At 36.3% G+C, this 21143-nt stretch overlaps 1 protein-coding gene across 2 annotated transcripts; it reads right to left on the bottom strand.

The window, feature by feature from the left end:
* Positions 1-11972: 11972 nt before the first annotated feature.
* LOC133534708 (large ribosomal subunit protein mL46) lies at positions 11973-20258 on the bottom strand. Of its 2 annotated transcripts, none has more exons than XM_061873945.1 (6): positions 20064-20258; positions 19584-19752; positions 19038-19171; positions 18439-18578; positions 17502-17627; positions 11973-12170 (listed from the first exon to the last, which is right to left on the bottom strand). In XM_061873945.1, exons 1-6 carry the CDS (start codon positions 20122-20124, stop codon positions 12024-12026), a joined length of 777 nt encoding a protein of 258 aa, XP_061729929.1. In that variant the 5' UTR covers positions 20125-20258; the 3' UTR covers positions 11973-12023. The 2 variants fall into 2 exon arrangements, with proteins under 2 accessions (XP_061729929.1, XP_061729927.1); XM_061873943.1 differs by having other exon boundaries at positions 18439-18581; positions 20064-20256.
* Positions 20259-21143: the final 885 nt, after the last annotated feature.

Raw genomic sequence — 21143 nt, 5'->3', positions numbered from 1 at the left:
TACGTTAGATTACGAATTCTTTTCGTCATTTTGTTTTTCGTATCCTTTTTTTCGCTGCCGATATTTGGAAGCGGTCTGTGCCGCAGAGGCCACGATCGGTTGGTGGTCCATTAGAACTGGAACAATGGCCCACTCAGTTTCTATTACCAGTTTTATCTTACTTGACGCAGACTATGTGAATCCTGCCGGCTTTTTTTAACTAAGCTAAATGACGTGTCGTCATTCGGAGAACGATCGAAAAAATCGGCTTGAGGAGTGCATATCTGCTTTTGTCTTTTAATGGCTCCTGAACTTATCAGTTCACAATCACCGTTCTTCTTGAGAAGAGAATTTGCGGCCTCCGTTAACTGTATGTTTTGTTTTCGAATAATTCTATTGTTGTGGCAATTACCTATTCAACTACAGACAATTCACTTTATAACTGTTACCGTACTTGTATTACTAAGCTGCTCAAATATTGCCTGTGTTTATTTCTTAACATAGATTACATCTTTGTAACTGAGCATTTTAACGATGGTATTAAGCAATACATACTAGAAGTATTTCGGTTAGAAAGATGTATTTTAGAAGTAGGCAATTTCTTAAGAAATGCGGTAGATGCGTAGAACAAAAGGAACATTTATTTGCTGGATGAGGTATGGCAAATAATGCCGCCTAGGGGAATTACAAGGTATAACTGTATGAGGAAAAGTAAAAAAGGTAAGGATTGCGTTTTAAAACGAAATGGTTTTTAAAATTAATGTTTTTTCCCCTTAAGTATGTCAAATAAAAAATTGTAGCTGTCACGCCGCACGTGATGCTCATTTGCCTCTCCTCTATTAATATAATGTTTACACATCACACATACTTCTTCCCTAAATAACTTTTAAGATAATCTCTAAGAGAATGTAAAAAAAATATGGTATGTATGAGACTATTATCTACCGGGCCCAGCCGCGGGTGGCGCCCCCCTGTGCTCTCCTAGCGTTCGATATATGATAAGTCCTTTAACAATGTCATAGTCATTTTTAATAATATTGTTTTACACTCGAAGCCGATTCAGGAATTTAATTAAATCTGACAGTCATTTCCACCAATTGAATTTCATTTCAACAAGTAGTTTAACACAGTTATTAACTTCACTTGTAAAGAATATAACAAAATTCTGCTATTTTCTAGATTTTAACCTACTTCTACAGGCTGTAACTATTGATATATGTCAAACTATGCAAGTATGTATAAATAAAACGGATGACCAGAATTTGAGCCAGAAGATGGACAGTGGAACTCGTCAGTGGCAACTAAATATTAGACCCCTATTAACTTATCTACTACTTATACTAACTAACTCTTTAGGGATGTTAGATTAGACTAGATACAGTCGGCAATATATGTATTTAAAAACTGAATTTATGACAGAAATTTATTGATACATAATCTTGTAATAACATAAGGCAGGACAAGATAATAAGAGGCCTTTTCATCTGTGTAAGATGTTTTAAGCAATTGAGAGTAAATTAAATTATATGTAAAGGTTATAATTAGAACACTTTTTATTTATTTATTTAAGTTTTTCCGGGCAAAAATAGTGTTAAGTGAGATAATAATAATAATAAAATTCTTTATTGTGCACTACTAAAGAAAAACACATATTACAAACAAAGACAGGACTTAAATTAGTAGGTAACAACAGGCGGACTTATCGCTATAAAGCGATCTCTTCCAGACAACCTTCAGATAGCGAACCGGTGGCAAGAAATAGGCTATTGGGCAGTGCAAAACAACAATAAAACAAGTATACTTATGTGTATAAGTATTATGTTAATTTTAAATTATAAACTACAAACAATAAAACATACACTACATAAAATACATAAATTATTAAGTGAGATAATCAGATTAATGTATAATTACTTTGGTCGCGGACAATAAGACAAACAGTGTGAGTATTCCATACAAGTGTTTGTCTTGTCCCGGTGATATTAGTCTTACCCTACCTCACCTTAACTCATTATAATTTACTTTTATATATGTATTTATCTTTGACTTGCTTTGCTTATCGATAGAGGTTAGGGGTCAGGGTGCATTTTGTCAATCTCTCGTTTTTGCTATATAAATTCTAAGTCTACTAACAAACCTACTCTATTGTACATTGTACCTCAGAATCATCCAAATTGCGAAAGTATATGTAGCGCGCGTACCGCGAGTAAAAACGCCCCATACAAAAACTTCAAATCACACACTGCTGCGCCAAAATGTTATGCAAAAGAATAATAAATAGTGTGTCGTTATTTACGCCGTAAAAAATGTGTTTTCTCAAACATACTCCGAAATGTATGCGTTAAGGTCACGAAATGAATGTCCGCTGCTCTAACTTTTTAACTTTGCTCACTAAGATTAGACTGACAAAGGAAATATTACATACAGCCAACGATCACTCTCTCTAGTCTCTGTAAGCATACTTGCGAGTCTTGCGACATTAAAATGAATGCGACGACAAAAAATCTATGGTACTATATTTATAAGCGGTTAAACATGTGCTCGAATAGCTTTTTCAAATGTCGAGTAAAAAAAATAAAAAAGGCGGCAATTTACATTTTTATAAATGTGCCGGGAAAAACCATACATTTCACTTTTAAAAATACGTCCAATATTACTTTCAACATTAATTAGTGTGTGAAAAAGTATGTATTTTTTTTTCCTAATAAACTTAAGTATTTACTTGATTACTTAGTAGTTATTTTAATTATAATATTTTTCACCACACCAACTGGTAAAGGCCCTCTTGATTATTCAAAAACGAATGAGAAAGTTGCATTTTATCTACATGTGGGGCAAAGTAATCAGATGCAAATTTTGAGTCGTTTCCTTATATTAGCTGGTAGAGTTGACTTTTAAATGATGATTTTGGATGATAAATTCTTAATTAAGTTCATTCGGATTTGACTTGATTTGTTTTTTTTTTGGTATTTAATAGTTAGTATTTTCCTCGCGTTGGTGTGGTGAAAAAAGGTTGTGTTTCACTCGGAGGCAGTCTGTTTAACCCTCGTTCCTTGAAACCCTCGCAACGCTCAAGATTCCACTTCTCAAACCACTCGCTACGCTCGTCGTTCAATTTTGAAATCTTTCGCTTGCTCGGGTATCAATATTAGCACGAGCGATTAAACAACAACTTTGCCCCCTTGTAAAACAATAGTACATTACTATAGAGGCCGGGAAACGTAGGGTTGCAGGCCAAGTAGATATATACGGCTGAGCGTAGCGAAGCCGGATAGAGATACGCGGCCGGCAACCGCGTTTCTCGCCAAGATATGTATAGTGCTTTTCTCAAACTTGCAATTAAAACAAAAAATTGTAGTCAATTTGTTTTGTGGCGACCTACTCGGCTCGCCACTCTACCAGCGGTGTATAACCTTACGCGTGTAAGTCCGCGCGCCTGCGCGTTGCGCCACCGCCGTTGCTTAGCAACGCATATGCACAACAAATCACTGTACCAAGCTAACTGAAGCTAGTTGATGGTTGGATGCCAAGACGTTGTGTTACAATTTGACGTTAAAAAACAAAAGAAGGTTGCTTTACAGTCCTAGGTGTGTAAGGCAGTATGAAATTCCTTTACATATCATCCTCACTCATCGCACCTGATATGTAGTATTTCCGGACCTAATTTGACGTAAGTCATGTCATCATTTCATAGCAAGTTTGAGAAAATAACTATTCTTACATTGTTTGAGAAAAGCACTATACAATCCTTGGCCGGAACAGGGATTGCAAGACTCGCTTTATCCGCAATCTCGTCCTGCAATCCCTTACTTCATGGCCTCTGCAGTAATGTACTATTAAGTACATAGTTGCCAGTTGTTCATTATTTTTCTCAATAAGTTACTTTACATTACGGCAATATTTACTTTACATTAACGCAATAAAAAAAATCCTATCTTAAAAATTTGCGTTTTTAATCTCGTATATCTTTATCTTTACAAAAACGTTAAAAAAACAGATTTCTAATTACTGGATTAGTTTCATAGTGTGGACGTGTTTATTGCGTACAGTGAGCTGCGAAATTGCATGGAGAAATTACGAATGAATTCATTGATATTGGTAGTCGCCATGCACTTTTACGTCTGATGATAGTGATGATACATTATAAAATATGTTTCATGCATACAGCCCATTGATAAATATCATTACACCTATTGGCTATTAGATAGTTGTCAACAAAGTTGCGGAAGTTAAATTTGAATCAAACGCATACTCGTAGTTATTCGTAGTAAAGTAGAAAGCATGTAAAAACCGGCCCAGTGCGAGTTCGTTTTACTCGCGCACTGAGGGTTCCGTACAAACTTTGAATTATCTCGTGCAACTATAAAGGTGAAAGACTTGGTCAGAAGTACCCATACTAAGTATAATCACAAAACAGATAGATACAGAAATCAATCTACATACAAAGTGCACTCGAGCAACGCACACATAGACATTCACTGCTGATGGACACGATATCTCGGACTGGTTGGGACTAGTGCGAGCGTGAGTGCCATTACGCTTCAGACACGCATCTGTAAACTTTTTTATGCAATAATGGAGCAACAAAAACTGTAACTGTTCAGTGGACGGTTGTTTAAATTCAACATTAAACGGTGAATTGTCGTTTTTTAAGCTACCAATGGTTTCAGAGAGGTAAGTAGGTATCTGCATGTATTTCGATAGTTCATTTTTACGTTACACAGAACAGTTAGGTAGGTAGGTAAACACCCCGCCCCAGCCCCCGAAGAATATATCTAATATATAATAGGTTCCTATTTTTAATCGGTATAAACGAAGCACTTAATTAAATTTTTGTAAGGTAAATTCATTCCACTTTACGTATAGTTTGAAAACATGTTTTTTTGTTTGTCTAGATATTGTGTTGTTTTTAGTGCAATTTGATAGGTTTGGGTCTAAAACGGATAGGGCAATAGAAATTGTGTAACTGGGGTAATCCGTTTAGAATTTATTAGGGATTTTCGATAGTGAAAATTGACAAACGTAAAATTTTGTGTTTCTGTTCTGTAAACTTTTTCTATTGTAATAGTAGTCAGGTTTATTCTTTTGTTTTGTAGGATAATTGTACATGAGAATGCGAAATTATCAAACTTAAAAATATAATAACCGTGCATTTCGCCAAACGAAATCGTCGCAAGATATTTTCTATGACAAATATTGTTATATTACAAATTTAAATATTTTAGTCATTGTTCTTTTATATTTCCATTCCTCCCGTTTCATTCTCAATATTAAATCAAGATACGAGTGCCACTACCAAGATAGTTTTTAGTGCATAAGCCATAGTTGACAACCCTAGAGCGACCGCCGAGCGTAGGTATGAAAAGTGAAGTACATACATGTGATAGACTTCTGTACCTATCTGTTTTGTGGTATAATTGTGTACAGTGCCATCTATTGGCAAATTTCGTTGGTATTTCGAGGATATTTCTCTATCATGCGAACCGATTTTTAAAATTGTTCTTTTATTTTAAAAATGTCTTTAATATAATCGCATAAAAATGTCAAGTCTAATAAACACGTAAAGTTGGTTAAGATGCAAACTGAATTCGGAAATGTTTTTGTTTTCTTCGATAAACTTCGGAGATAAAAGGGGGGGGGGGATTTTTTTCACATTTTCCACCATCAATCTTTTTTTTTTCACTTAGAAAACTCTTTCAAACAAGACCCTATTTGATCTAGTCACTATATAGACTTTGAAATTTGCCCCCTCTTCATATTGGGCATTTTGCATAGTTATTAAAAATAAATTAATAAAATAATACTTTCAATGTGCCAAGGTTAGCGTTGTTCATGACTATTCTTAATTTAATATCGATAGCTTAGCGAAGTAGTTCTCGAGATATTTAGCTATGTTACAGAACAGACGGACGGACGGACGGACAGAGTCTCGCCAATACGGTTTCTTTTGTACCTTTTTGGTAGGGAGCCCTAAAAACTAACAAACAATAACAAACTGTGATTCACTTTTCGGAGGAAATTATTTAACGTTGTGTAAAATCAAAAACATATCGCGATGTTTGTAAACGAACGCGAAATCCTTGAGTCCGCTAACATGTTCCATCTTTAACCAACAAACCCACTTACGAAGCCAAATAAACTTTGGCAAAGCGAAAACACCGCGCCCGAGGAGAAAATTTTCGGCTACCTATACTAGGTATACTTACCTACGCTACGAAACATTCACTTTACGCACACCCAATAAGAATCTTATCATGGTTCTCCTAAGATTTAAATTGGATTGGCTAGATATCAGTTTGGAAGTTTCGGGATCCGGACATAGCATTTGTTTACACGTAAATCACGATCATTGTTTGAAGTGGCTTCTATTTCGATGCATTTAGTTTGAAGCCGATTCGCGTGGTGTTCCCAGTAACCGTACTGCGCATTAGGTACCGAGAAAAGTTTTCCAATACTTGCGCTAATAATGTTGCAACAACACGTAACAATATGTACGATGAAAATTAATGTTTTGAACAGTAGGGTGATTTGTATCAGGGTTGCAGCATTCAGCATAGAGCATACAATGTTTAATTTAAAAAATAGCAGCAAATTTATCGTAACGGTTAATACGATATGCAATGAATAGGGGGCGTTCATTATTTACGTGAGGCGTATAGACGAGGGTCGAGCCAAATCTCTCCAATGAAGGCTACCGTTTTTGTGCTCACCAGTTGGCACCACTGAATAGGCCGAATACCGAATAACGGCCGAATATTCGTTGCATCTCTAATTTAAACCTGTATTAATTTTTCATATATTTTAGTTAGCACCTTTTTAAAACAACTGATATTTATTGAACGATATCTAATGTTTCCCATGGTTAATCAAGGATGGAAAAAATATTTTTCATCACTCCTATTCGAAAAGTTCAGCTTTCATAGGGTGATAGCCGGGTGGAAAATTTAATTTCCCACCAGGGGAAAGGATGGAGCGTCTAAAAATCACCAAAAACCCCTCACGTAATTAATGGACGCCCCTTGTATGTACCTACTGGTACAAGGGTTGAAAGAGTGTGGTAGATATATAGGTGGCCCCTATTAGATATTGTAAGTAGAGTCAGACCGAAATACATTGGCAATGATTTTGATGCCCAGACATCGCAAGAGTTATTTTAAACGTCAATCAACTATGAAATTATGGCATTTACTTAACACTTGCACAGGCTGAGCTATCAAAATCGCTGCCAACATAGGTTGGTCGGACTCTAGTAATAATGCTTCCTTCGCCTTCTTTGTATAAGTTGCTAAATGCTTTTTTTTTCACACTTACAACTATCTTTACAGGTACTAGACCTAAGACAATAGTATAACTATGAACAAAAAAATATTCTAATTTATGGCGCATATAAAATAATGTGAACAATGTGGACTTTGTGAATCCAGTCAGAGAACACCAAAACAAATCAATGTTCTCGGCTACTAGGTTAAGGGACTGTCAACACCCAATGTCCTTGAAATTGATGTTACTTAAACAGTTTTTTAAGAAAGACTATTTGTTTTAGTCAAGTAAGAAAAATATATGTTCATATTAATTACATTTCAAAGACCGTGGTTGTACTCGATACATGATTGAACGAAATCGGCTCGATAGAAAATAATTGCACAGATTGGTCTTAAAATCACAATTAAACGGTTCTGTCTTTATTGTTTTGACTTATGGGTCTGCAATTAAAATCACAATTTCAAAACATTTATATCTAAATCGCTAATGAGTAAAATATTACACTAATAATCCACTTTTTTTTATTTAAATAATTTTCTTATTATTCCCTTGCCCAGGCCCAGTAACATGCGACAGTGCTTTCTCATTTACTCCGATACAAATAGACAGTGTGCGCGCTTTCGGTATTGACAGCCTCTTAAGAGTCATGTATAGACTCACACAGCTCAACACTTGACTGTTGTAGGCTTTACCCCTTAGCAACCGAAACAATTATGTCGCCAAACTCAGCTCTCTGTGCACCTTGTAACCCACCATGCCCAGGACAAACAACGTGGGATACATAAGGGGGTAAAAGGATATACTCCATATTGCCGTAAATACAAAAAACGAATAAATTTATTTTGTATGCGTTCTAATGGTCGAACGCATACAAAATTTCTCGACCATTAACTGGTACTTCGCCTCATGCGGAGCCCAGATGACTGCGTTACATTCGAGGCTGCTGCGGACGAGAGCATTATATAAGGCCGCAACTGCTCCAATGTTTGTAAAACTATGAGATGGACGTATGTTTTAAAACTTTAACGGTTGTACCCATTACGGTGGTGTGATACCCGTGAAGTTTTAATCGTCCGTAAGGTGACCTCTATCAAACGGCTCGTACCGTAGCAACCGCTTCTTTGTCAACAGGGCCAGATTTCCGCCTAGACCCACAAGGCCTGGGCCTACTAGGGGCCCAGGAAACCTAGTAATGGTTGTAAGATGGAGAATCCCCCCCCCCCCCCTCCAACCCCTCAATTCTGAGTGTCTCTAAATCCTGCCCTGTTTGTCAATATTATTGAAGATAAAAACTTTTTACAAAAAAAAGTAAACCGACTTCAAAAAGGGTAAAATATAATATTAGCCTTTTTAGGGTTCTGTAGTCAACTAGGAACCTTTATAGTTTCGCCATATCCGTCTGTCTGTCTGTCCGAGGCTTTGCTCCGTGGTCGTTAGTGCTAGAAAGCTGAAATTTGGCATGAATATATAAATCAATAAAGCCGACAAAGTCGTACAATAAAATTTAAAATTTAATTTTTTTTAGGGTAACTCCCCTACACGTAAAGTGGGGGTGAACATTTTTTTTTTGCTTCAACCCTACAGTGTGGGATATCGTTGGAAAGGTCTTTCAAAACGAATAGAGGTCTTCAACAAACATTTCTTGATACTGTGAATATATTCGGAGATAATTGCTCCGAAAGAAAAAGAAAATGTGTCCCCCCCTCTAAATTTTGAACCATAGGTCCAAAAATATGAACAAAAATCTTGGAAGTAGAGCTTAAGAAAGACATTAAATGAAAACTATAGCGGATATGATCAGTTTAGCTGTTTTTGAGTGATCGCAAAAAGTTTCCCCTTCATAGTAAAAAGACGTACACCCACAGTTCATACCTTGGTTAACAATCTACCATACTTTAAGCTCCAGTTTAGCTTATTGTGACGGAAGAGTAACTACGGAACCCTACTCTGAGCATGGTCCGACATGCTCTTGGCCGGTTTATTTAAGTATATGCGTTACCAATTGATATGTTTGAAGTCGGTACCAAGCCAAGTTTTGGAGCATACCATGATTTTGGTGTGATTCGACAAGGATGCGGCTATATAAGTATGTACAATACATTGAATTGCCTTACACGACAGCAATGACGATACTTTCTATAGGTAGGTACCTAAGAATACACGGTCAAACCTTCTTAGCGCAGTTCGTATACCATGTTTGGCATAAATCCAATACGTTTATTTGCCGTCGTAATTTTTAAAGAGCTAGTTTTACTAATTTTCGAACTGTCCATAGCACGCAAATGTGAAATCGAGAGTTAGTTATTTCCAGTCCCTTATCGAGGGAACTTCATTTCAAAATATAAAGCATTTCAAGGACGGAAGGAAGGAGGTCTTCCGGGCTTAAACTTCAGATGTTTAGCCAAAAAATAACAAAGAGACAGACAGAATTAATTCCACGTTTATATCCTATTACTACAGTTGTAATATGATTTATAGACATACAGCTGATTATTTTTGACCGGTATTGTTACTATTTGGCTTGGCACCGACTTCAAACATATCAGTTGGTAACGCATATACTTAAAAAAGGATAATATTTTATTTTATCCTTTTTGAAATCGGTTTACTTTTTTTTGTATACAGTTTTTATTTTACCATTTTTAGTTATAAAGCATTGTTAAAAGCGTATGAGTGACGCGTGACGCATTAATGAAAATCACAATCATGTTTTACACTAAGTTAACACTAGTTAACATAAATAAACATAAATAAATAATCAGGATTTTCCTCAAGGCCGTCTGGGAAATAAATCCTGCCACTACTTATTCTAAATCTATCCTCCGCCCCGCCACTGACCCGATCCCTCAACCCTCCGATCACTCAACCTCACATCACATCAACCCCTGATCACTGAAACCCTTGACCTTAAACCACCAAACCTTCAACCGCCATTCCCCGATCATAATACACCCAGCCGGCATTCTGACATTCGACTTTCGTTTTGGAAGCCGCACCATACTTAGGTCCTATTTTGATATTAGTATCAATCACGCTTCGTCACGTAATATAAAATTTCAAATATCGTCACAGATGCCTTAATTATTCTTATATATAATAAATAAAGCCTTAGAGCCATGCACAGGCCATGCATGCTTGATCTTTCCTTCCTGGCGAGATCGCGTGAGTTGATTCGACCCCATCCCTTCTCCTTCTCCTAAATCTCACATGAAATATTGTGAGTAGTAAAAAATACGTTAATCTAAGCTTAAATGAAAAACATTTTATTGATACAAAGAAATACATTTGTCGTAGTCGTTGTCGCACGGTAGGGCACACAGAAGGCTGGCCGCATTGCCCACCCCATGGGGTTCTTCAAAAAAGGAGTGTACAGGTTTTTAAAGGGTTGGCAACGCGCATGTAGCACCTCTGGAGTTGCAGGCGTCCATAGGCAACGGTGACTGCTTACCATCAGGCGGGCCGTAGGCTTGTTTGCCACCGACGTGGTATTAAAAAAAGCTCGTAAAGCTTAAATAAAATTGGTTACTCGTACATGAACTTACTTACGATGGATTTATTTTAAATAAATTGCTGTATTTTTTTTTACATATGACTAAAATAGTCCCTCACGTGACAATGAGGGCTATCGCGTTTAATTTTGCTGCTACTCCGCTAGGAACGCTAGTGTAGCCGAAGGTCTTTCAAAATGTCAAATGCATAGAATTTTTGGGGGTTGCAAGATTTTGTTCCCGCGAATTTCCACTCCTTATTCATAATTGTGATAAATAATTTACCATCTATTAATGGATATATAGAAGAATAAAATTGTTTCAGATTTTGGCATAGGTATTTTAGTCTAGCTAGAAATATATTTAACTTTAAATTAATCTGATTTTCTCATATTATTATACCTACTATATTTTGCCCGAAAAAAATTACGTGATATTTGGCATGAAGCTCACGTTTATAGAGCTCCTCACAAAACTGTTCGCGCAGCTCTTATGAGATCACTTCGGTCTTGAAATCGGTTGTTTTGTCGATGCGTTTTTCTCAAAGACCGTTTGATGTGAGTACCTAAAATTTGGAACAGTTATAGCAAGTATCATCACTAACACTGAGTACCTATAAGTCTAAACAGCTTTTTTCATTTGTAGTCTGCCTCTTTCGCACTCATGAATCTTGAAATGCTCATATACGTGATAGCTTCCATTTCGCATACATCGATTACCTTTAAGCCTATAAGCGTCATTCTAGGTCTGTGCACAAACATGGCGCCGTATAGCACCATCTTTTTCAGTTGTCAAACTTGGGGGCAGATTTTTTCTCAATCTTTATACATTTTAAGATTAAAAGAAGAAACTGTAATAATATTTTTTGTATGACCGTTTGTTTTATATTTAAATAAATAAATAAATTTTTAGTTGTGTAATAGACAAATATGAAACAAACAGGTGGCCTATCATATAAAACTATATCATCATACCCTATCATATATCATTTAAAACTATATTTCCATGGACAATGTTGTTGGGAAAACATTAACTTTCTTTTTAAATTTACGTATTCAAAAATAGATTTGTGTACCTACACCTACGACCTATGTACAATCAATTAATTTCTGGTATAATAATAATATTCAACAGAAATGTAAATTGAATTAAATCCCATCCAACCCAGCTCAGCCATTCGATTTCAACTGAAACTAAAAACCGTAATTAAATTAATCGAAACGATCAAAGAAACAACAGGCGCGTGATCAACTAACTTTATTACCTATAGACTTAATTACACTATTATGCACACTAAAACCTCTCTTCAATCAGGAATTCCTGGACCGAGCTGTTGTAGCGCGGGGGGAGCGCCTGCCGCAGCTCGGCTCTCGTCAGCCAATTAGCTTTGGCTTTGCTGGGCGCCGTGCCGCTTTTGTAATTGGAGTAGTAGAAGAACACCTGCAATTCGTTAAGTTTGGAATAAATTACACCTACAATAATACTTGTAGGTCTGCGTTATCTTTCAGAGTAAATTCAAAAACTTAAAATCTGAAAATATGTTGCCTTTAGAACATGTTAGCGAGGAATGAAAAATCTGTTTATGAGAGTTAGGCTCGCGTAGTAAAACAGGACGTTGTAAAGTAGGTATGCACAGTAAGGTATCCCTTATTTTACGGATTTCAGAAATTAATAACGCATACCCCCTAAATCGGTTTCTTTTATCCGAAAACACTGAAAATAAAATAAATTTCGGCCCATTCCTGCAACCCGTGCCGACTTTCATGCGATTTTCTCACACAATGTATGAAAATGACCTTTTTTTTCCTTTTCATTATTTTTTTCTTATTTCAATAGGCAGGTCCACACAGGGCGAGCAGACGCGCGAAGCAATCTCCTCGCGCACAAACCGGCCAGTGTAGACGTGCCTCGGCCGAGGCGGCGCGCGCGTTTTCATCGCCCGAGCGCGCCTAATTGGGCGAGGCACGTCTACACTGGCCATTTTGTGCGTGAGGAAATTGCCTCGCGCGTATGCTCGCTCAGTGTGGACCCGGCTATTCGCGTATGCTACTGCCGTATAAACACTGTTTCACAAAAAAATCTCGATGCGAACAGAAAACGAATAAAAAAAATACCAAATTACCCTCTGACCAAATTAATTCTTAATGATTTGTATGGGAATTTCAGTTGCAGGTCGGCACGGGTTCCTGTTACAGGAATGTACTGAAATTTCTTTTCAGGTTGTTTTGGGGTAGTATCAAAATAAGGGACACCCTAATGTACAGTCAACAAAGAGAGGTGATCCCCCCCCCTGCATAGACTGATTGTATACACATGCAGAGGCGGTCACCTGTACTATACTGTACTGTACATTCGGTATGGACTAACGCTAAAACGAACGTATCTAACGGCTAACGAAAAAAAAAAAAAAGAATGGTAAATTATTTCCATTCTTCCTATTCGTACCTACTAAATCATTCCTACCTACTATCTTCTAGTTATAGACCACGAGCCTAGAACAATTTCCATGACCAATCGCCGTCGTTGGGTTGGCGGGGGGGGGGGGGGGGGGGGGGGGGGGGGGGGGGGGGGGGGGGTACTCGTAACGGCAAGGTATGATCAACCCCCCTGGTCGTCAGCTGCCGCTCCGTTGGTGGGTTGAGGAATGGCAGCACCGAAACACGTAAAACAAAAAAAAATTGTCATCGCCTCCCGTTTGATACTTTGTCAAATGATAGTTCAGATGCTGTTGTTAATTAAAAAAGTCGTCAGCCGATTATTGCGGTGTAAGAACATCAGCTGGTCGCATGAACATGTAAAAAATTAGCGCTATACCTTTTATGATGGCAATAACAAATCATGAAACTTTGCATGTAGCATTTCATTAGGCGTAAACGCCTAAAAGCCATCAACGGATTCCGCAATTTACACATTACGCATACTTTGCCGCACATAAAGTGGTAAGGCGCATATTTTTTACATGTTCATTTTAGAGCTGACGGTCATTCCACCGCGATAGAACCGGCTGACGGCTTATTTTAGTTTAAAGCAGCATCTAAACTATCATCTGACAAAGTATCAGCCGGGAGGCGATGACTGACGAAATATGCTCCTGGCCGGTATCGTCTTGGCTCGTCTCAATCATTATTTGTCAAGTGTTAAATTCGTCCCGTTCTGCTTTCGTCACATTCGTGGGTCGTCCATACCATCTTTGGTAATCTTTGTTGTTTGTCTATTTCTTATTCCGGCACATTTCGGTATTCGTCGACATCTTCTTTGGCCATGTTTGATGTTACTCTAAGTTGTTTTTAGACTCACTCGTTATTAGGTATTTTTCTTCTTTGGCCTCTTTTGGAATTCATATATTTCTTTGTTAGACACGTTATCTATTAAGAAGAAGAAGAAGAAGAAGAAATTGCCGAAATATATATTTTCACAAACATGTTCCGAAATATATGTATCAGGAAATGAAGACATGAAGTTCCTTGTTTATGGCTCCTTATATTACTTCTTGCCCTAGGCTAGGAAAGGACAAACAACAAATATGACCAAAGATGACAAAGACTACTAGTAAAAGTGACGAATGTACAATGAGATGAATTAGGAACTTTTAAAAAACTGAATAGGACCAACAACGAGTTTACGAATAACGAGCGAGTCTGGAAACAACAAAGTTTAACATCAAACACACCCAAAGAAGATGTTGACGAATACTGAAGTGAGCCGGAATAAGACATAGACGACCCACGAAAATGACGAATGAAGAATGGGCGACGAAAGCAGAACGGAACGAATTTAAGAACTTGACAAAATATGATTAAGACGAGCTAAGCTAAGACGATACCTCCTGGCCCGCGGTCTATTAATTATTTTTTTATGGATTATCCGTTTATTTCACATTCCAAATAAATATTGTTAAAAAATAAGAAAATAAAGACTTACTACTTGAGGACATGCAGAAAATAATCCTTATCATCAAAGGCTCATGACGGAGTCCTTTAAAATACCCAAACATAGGAATAAACTACACACTTCCAAACTTTTTTTTTTTACTTGTTTTTATTTTATTTTTTCATTTCATTATACACATATTATTACGTTAAGTAATTAAGATTCTGCAGTTACGCTCTCATTTAAAAAGGACTAGCTAGATTGCTCTGAAACTTTGTACTTACAATAGGATATGGTATATGCCTGTAATTAGTTTTGGTATGTAGCTTCAGATACCGTAAGGAGGGGCTTTTTGGAAACCATGGGGCTATTTAAATTTTTTAAAATAAAAGGTTTGGTAGTTTATAACTTTTGTTTTACTGGTAACACAATTTTATTTTTATCGTCTGGCATTACTTCAACTAAAACTATAGTGGGTGACGAAATTTTGAGATTATGAATCCATCGTGAGTGCCGCAAAACTAATTTAGGAAAAATCGTCATAATTGTACTTATTTATGTGTGGCCTACTTTTGGTGTGTTACGGGAAGTTTTTGGAGGTAAGTTGAATATGAGATTTGTCACATATTGTACGTTTTCTTGTGATTCTAATGATTTCTACCGGCGTTTTCTAACCTGTTTAGATCACCATGTTTGTTTAGTATTTATGAAATGGGGCTTTTTGAAACCGTTTTGGGGTTTTTTGGAACAGAATTCCAAATAGCCCCCTTCAAGGGTGGTGATAGTTTTGCTAAGATTATAGGTGGTATACCAAATAACCCCAAATGCAATTTTCGAGTATTTAAGGGTAAGTTATATTTTCTTGTTTCAGTTTTATGACCATGGTGCGTACACATGTTAGAAAATATACAAACACAAGAAACGGAAATGCATATCTGCCATATCAAAACTACGACTTTGAAAAGCTTCAAGAAGCAGTAAATTGTGTGAAGGATGGGAAAATGAGCTTAACTCAGGCAGCGAATACATACGGGCATTCCAAAAAGTACGTTGAGTAGGAAAACTCGAAATATTAATTGTACACAAGCAAGCGCTGGCCATCCGACACTATTTACACCAGAAGAAGAGAACATCTTCCTTAAATTCATATTACTAGTAGGAGAACGGGGGTTTCCTTTTGATACAACAGATCTTCGTGTTTTTGCCCAGAAATACCTCAATAAAATTGGTAAAAATATATATGGGCTTGAAGACAATTTGCCCGGGGTTGACTGGGCCCGTAACTTTCTTAAAAGATATAGTACACTAGTTTCGAACCGCAAATCTGCGAATATCTCCACAGATCGAGCCAAAATAACGTGCCAGGACATAGATGATTTTTTTGAACATTATAAGTACTAAAACTGTTGAGGGGGTTGCTGCATACTGCATCATAAATTATGACGAAACAAACCTTACTGACGGCAATATTCACTACAACGTAGTTCTATTATTCTATGATTCCGGCCATATTTGTATGAACCATTGATTAATAAAAAATGCGTCAGTCATTTTATATTTTATTTACTTCCCCTTAAATTGTTCCAAATATATCCCACATACTTCACTAAAGGTTTAAAGGAATCACTAAACTAATTCCAAATAACCCCAAATTTAGTACTACCATATTTTTATAAAAGAGTTAGTACCTATGAAAAGAATCTATTGGCACTGTTAATACACAGCCATTTGAAATTTTATTGTTCCGATTATCGCCTGATGAGACAAATTGAAACAAAGCCAGAAACTTTGAAAAAATCATTATTTTGTGTCAAATTCCTAATAGCCCCACTGTTGCGATATTTGGAACGGCACTTTTGAATAAGGGTAGCTTTGGGTTTTCAATGAATATACAGTTAATATGTGCCAGTATGGGAGGTCACCGGTAAGATGTGTTACGAGTAATCATTAAAGTACAAATACCTATACTTACTTCGTTTTAATAATAGTTTTTCACAAAACTTTGTACCAAATAGCCCCACTTTACGGTACCATAGTTGAGAAATACAGTGAATTTTAATTTTCCATAGAAAACTTGTTTTTGCCTTCTTTCGTTTGTTTTATAAGCTGGAGCTATATAAACTAATTACAGGCATAGCATAGATATACCTCATGACCCTCATGCCATTGTATGTGCGAAATTTCATCACAATCCAACTCGTAGTTTTAACATTTTGTCAAATGAAAATCAATATAAGATCCATTTGATTCTGCAAATTATTGTTTTTTTTTCTACTCGTAGACTATAATATTTCAATCAAGATTACGTATACCTACCACACTGAAATTGCATAATTTTCAGTATGGGATCCCTTAACTAATATATTGATATTGATCGATACGCTTTAGTCAACTATAATAAATTTACTAATACTAATCACGTGCCGATGCCGCCGCGGTCAAATTATTTATTTATTTTAGGTTGTATAGTACAAACAATTGCTTCATAGGTACCCTTAAATTCGCAATAGCAGGACTACGAAGACCGCTTAGCGTTTCATGTTAGTGTCCATAGGCTTCTGTGGCCACAATCGAGAAATAAAACTTTCCAAAAATTATTTTAGCAAGGAGCAAGTACCAGAGATATGAGAAAGTGTCGTTGACCAGCTGGCCGGTCGCGTGCCGCGCGTATGAAGGTATGGGTAAGGTATGTAACGCTGCACGCGTATCTTAGCTGTATACTTTTGGTTTGTTTACCTATATGATTCTACAAGTAATTAAAATTAGCCATCATTTAAAACCGAGAATCCAATAATGCAATATTATTACAACTCAATGGCAGATTTTTAACATAATAATACCAGAAAGTTAAATTAATTTTACAGCTGTTAAATTTTTGTGATTATAAATTCATAAACTTACTTTGGCGCCAACTTTCCCGTTAATTTCCGTGGGATATTTGTACTTGTAGAACCCGCATGGCGCATTGGAAAGAAACTGTACCTTGAAGTCTGGCCCGCAGTGCTCGGCTATTATTCTTTCAGCAGTCTGTAATATTAAACAATCTTTTGTATTTAACAGCGCAACTTGGTGTATTGTAAGATGTAAAACTATGTACTGGGTAAAACCGAATACTTCAGAATGTCTGGTAAATCCGAAAATCACCTTTTATTCTATTAAAAGTTTCAATATTCGGCGTTACCCGAATAATATACCATATCCGGTTTTCGTATTGTCGTTCAAACTAAGCGTGTATTTAATTACAATAAAAACTTGAATAAACATTTAAACTGAATATTTGAATATGGTGACTTAAACTTTAGTATTGGTACGGAAAATACGCAAATACAAGAAAAATACTGACATATAGATTGGCCATATTTGACATATTGTTTTAGTCATTGTAGATTGTAAGCTTATAATATACCAACAAATAATAAAAAGCTGATCAAATGCAAGTTGGCCTAAAGAAAAAAATTAAAACTTAATACAAATTGTGTAATTGTACAGAACCCCCAGAGCACAAGTCTGACTCACAGTTGGCTGGTTTTATATATTTGACTTTTCAACCCTAGTCCAGAAAGAATTAAGTTGATTTTTAAAATATGCTGCTTTATAAAATGATTCTTTTAATATACTTTACTCGTTTAGCCGCTAAAGACGTCAACTGACCAGGAGCGCGGAGCGCGTCTACACACCGATATCAACCTTCATGCATTTCAACAAAGTTCCTGGTGACGCGCAGCACACGATAGGCGTGGCATTTAAAGGGTTAAAGATAAACAAGGTGTACCAAACTTTCTCAAAGCATAGATTGTATATTTAATTGCCTAGTTACTATAATTCAACATAGTCTAACCTGTCTAAGTGTTTCTCCTTCTTTCCAAAGTCCTTGAGGAAGAATGTGTTTCTCATCTTTGCCTAGTTTGTGATTAGTCACTAGAACCAAGTATCTTTGAAGGCACCTGTCTAATGTAGTCTTGTCACCCTTTTTATCTGCTTCTAAAACAAATCAAATTGTTGTAATGACCAATTTGTTTGCAAGTATTCAATAAAATACTACTATAATACTACTATAATAGTACTTAGTGAATTCATTTATTTTAAAAGTTCAAGACTCAAAGGGCTGAAAGATCAGCAAGCCCAGTGCGTGTGGCTGTTTGGAATTGGACCTGCAATTGTGGCTCTTCGAAATGCCCAAAAAATTTAAACATGGGGAACTAGGCCACTGACTTCAACTTTTGTGTCTCTCTAAGATACCTAAATTTGGTGGTTTCTACTGTGGTTGGCTCATTCTTTCAAAAAGTTTGCTGACCACTGCTGAGCAAAGTTAAATAACAGTTTTGAATTATTCATGGTTAGATTCACTGTTTTTGTACTCCCAATATTTGGACATAAACAGAGTAATCATGGTCAATATCCTGGTTGATATAAGTTTAGTGAAAGATACAAGTGTACCTGTAACAATGTCAGCAAATTTGAATTTAGAATATTCTTCATTAGATGCATCCTCAAAGTCTTGCGCAGTGATCTTGCTCACTGCATCTGGGTCAACATCTGCAGACTCATTCTTTAGGAGTTCTGCTTGAATTCTAAAATGTACAAACATCAATTAGTATTTTAAATAACATAGTAATATTTATAGATTTTAATATCATGAAATAATTAAATCAAAATTGTACATCATTAATGTCAGTAACTCTAAATTGACACTATATATACTACTCATATGTTACATTTTAAAAAGTTACATAGGAATACATATATTTATAACAATTATTGTGATGTGTTTGTACAGCTAAAATAATAAAATTACAGTTCAATTGACCACTAATCAATCATCAATACCTATGTATCCATAAAATCATGAGTTACATGAAAACATTTAAGCCACACACTTAAACACACCATCAGAACTGTTAACTTTTAAATGAGTTGAAATTAAAAAGACTCTTCAGCTTGCATGGACCGAGTTCAGAGGCATCAGATAAGACTGTAACTTACTTATCATTTTCATATCTCAACTCATGGTCCGATTTAAGGCTCTTCTCTATTTCTATAGTGTTAAGCAAAGACTTGTATTTTTTCTGGATTTCGTTGAGAGGTGGAGTGACTACTGGCAGCCTTTCAACACATACACTCGTAACTAAATCCCATGATGAGTTAGACAAGCCTGTAAAAATAGTTACTTATTGTTGGTAAAATGTCAACTAGCTGAGTCCATTTTTGAAATTATTATTTTTTTACTTTAATGTCTATAAAAATAGATACAAAATTCTCGATTTAGCAGGTTAGATATAGGCAGGAGAATAGATTAGTGTTAATCATTTTTGGGATCAGACTACTGGTTATTTTTCTATATACGTAATGGAAAAGGTGCATAATCTCTTGAATACATTAGACACGGCTTAGGCAAACAGCAGAATAATATTTACTTGCTTAAATTACTTAATTTTATACTAAGAACTAAAATTTTAAACTAACCTCTACCGAACAATCTTTGGCAAACTTTTAAATCGGGATGTAGCAATGTTCTCATAAACATCTTGTGCTTTTCAATTAGACAAAAGTGTAAAATAAAATATTTTAATTAAACTATATTAATGTAATATTGATTAAATTTTTCGCATAACCAAATCACAAAACTTATGTCAATTTCATTCACAGTGACAAGAAAAATCTCAGTTCATTCACAGTGACAGCAACTATGACAGTAGTTGACAATAAACATTCATATTTTTCTGCTATTTTTTTTAACACCAGTAAGAATACATTTATCTTTCTGGTGAGGATTATTTACGAAAAATCTTAATGGCCCTCCACACTCGTGCGCGAATCGAGGCGCGAAGTAGCGAACGCGAGTGTGGAGGGCCTTCGCGTCGATTTCGCAGATTGTTCACGCCTTATTCCCTGTTTTTTGTCGGTATTTGGCCCGCGTCAAACGATCGCTTCGCGCCGCGATTCACTCACGAGTCCGTTAATCTCAACCGTCATGACCAACCAAAAATTAACTGATTCAAACTGAGTATTATATTCTTTGATTCAAACTGAGAATCAGTGCCTTGCCACGAAACAAACTGCGAAATCGCCGTGAAGATGTGCGAGTGTGGAGTCTACGTCAACGTCGCGGTATGTTCGCTCCGCGAAGTCGCGCCGCGATTCACGCGCATAGTCTGGAGGGGCTTTTAGAAATATTATAAGTTTCTCATACAATGAAATGTTTATTCATATTATTCTATATACATTTTGATATTTATATTATGTGTAATAGGGGATATTACGCAAAACTCTGCGTAGAGGGCGCCACTACCACATTCTGAAGGCTTACCACGAAACACAAAAATTTCGTTATCTGCCTCTCTATCCCTCTTGCATATTCGAGCGATAAAGAGGCCAGAGGGCCTACCGCGAAAACCGAAAATTGCGGGGATCTTTCTCTTTTACTCTCACTAAGACGTAATTAGAGTGACAGAGAAAAATGCTCGCGATTGACGAACTTTGATTTTCGCGGTTATAACGCAGATACCGATTTTTACGTTTCGTCTGTAAATAAACCGTTTTGAT

The sequence above is a fragment of the Cydia pomonella genome, chromosome 2, assembly GCF_033807575.1.
Source record: "Cydia pomonella isolate Wapato2018A chromosome 2, ilCydPomo1, whole genome shotgun sequence".
In the NCBI taxonomy this organism is placed as follows: Eukaryota; Metazoa; Arthropoda; class Insecta; order Lepidoptera; family Tortricidae; genus Cydia; species Cydia pomonella.
This window is presented reverse-complemented; position numbering and strand designations above follow the sequence as displayed.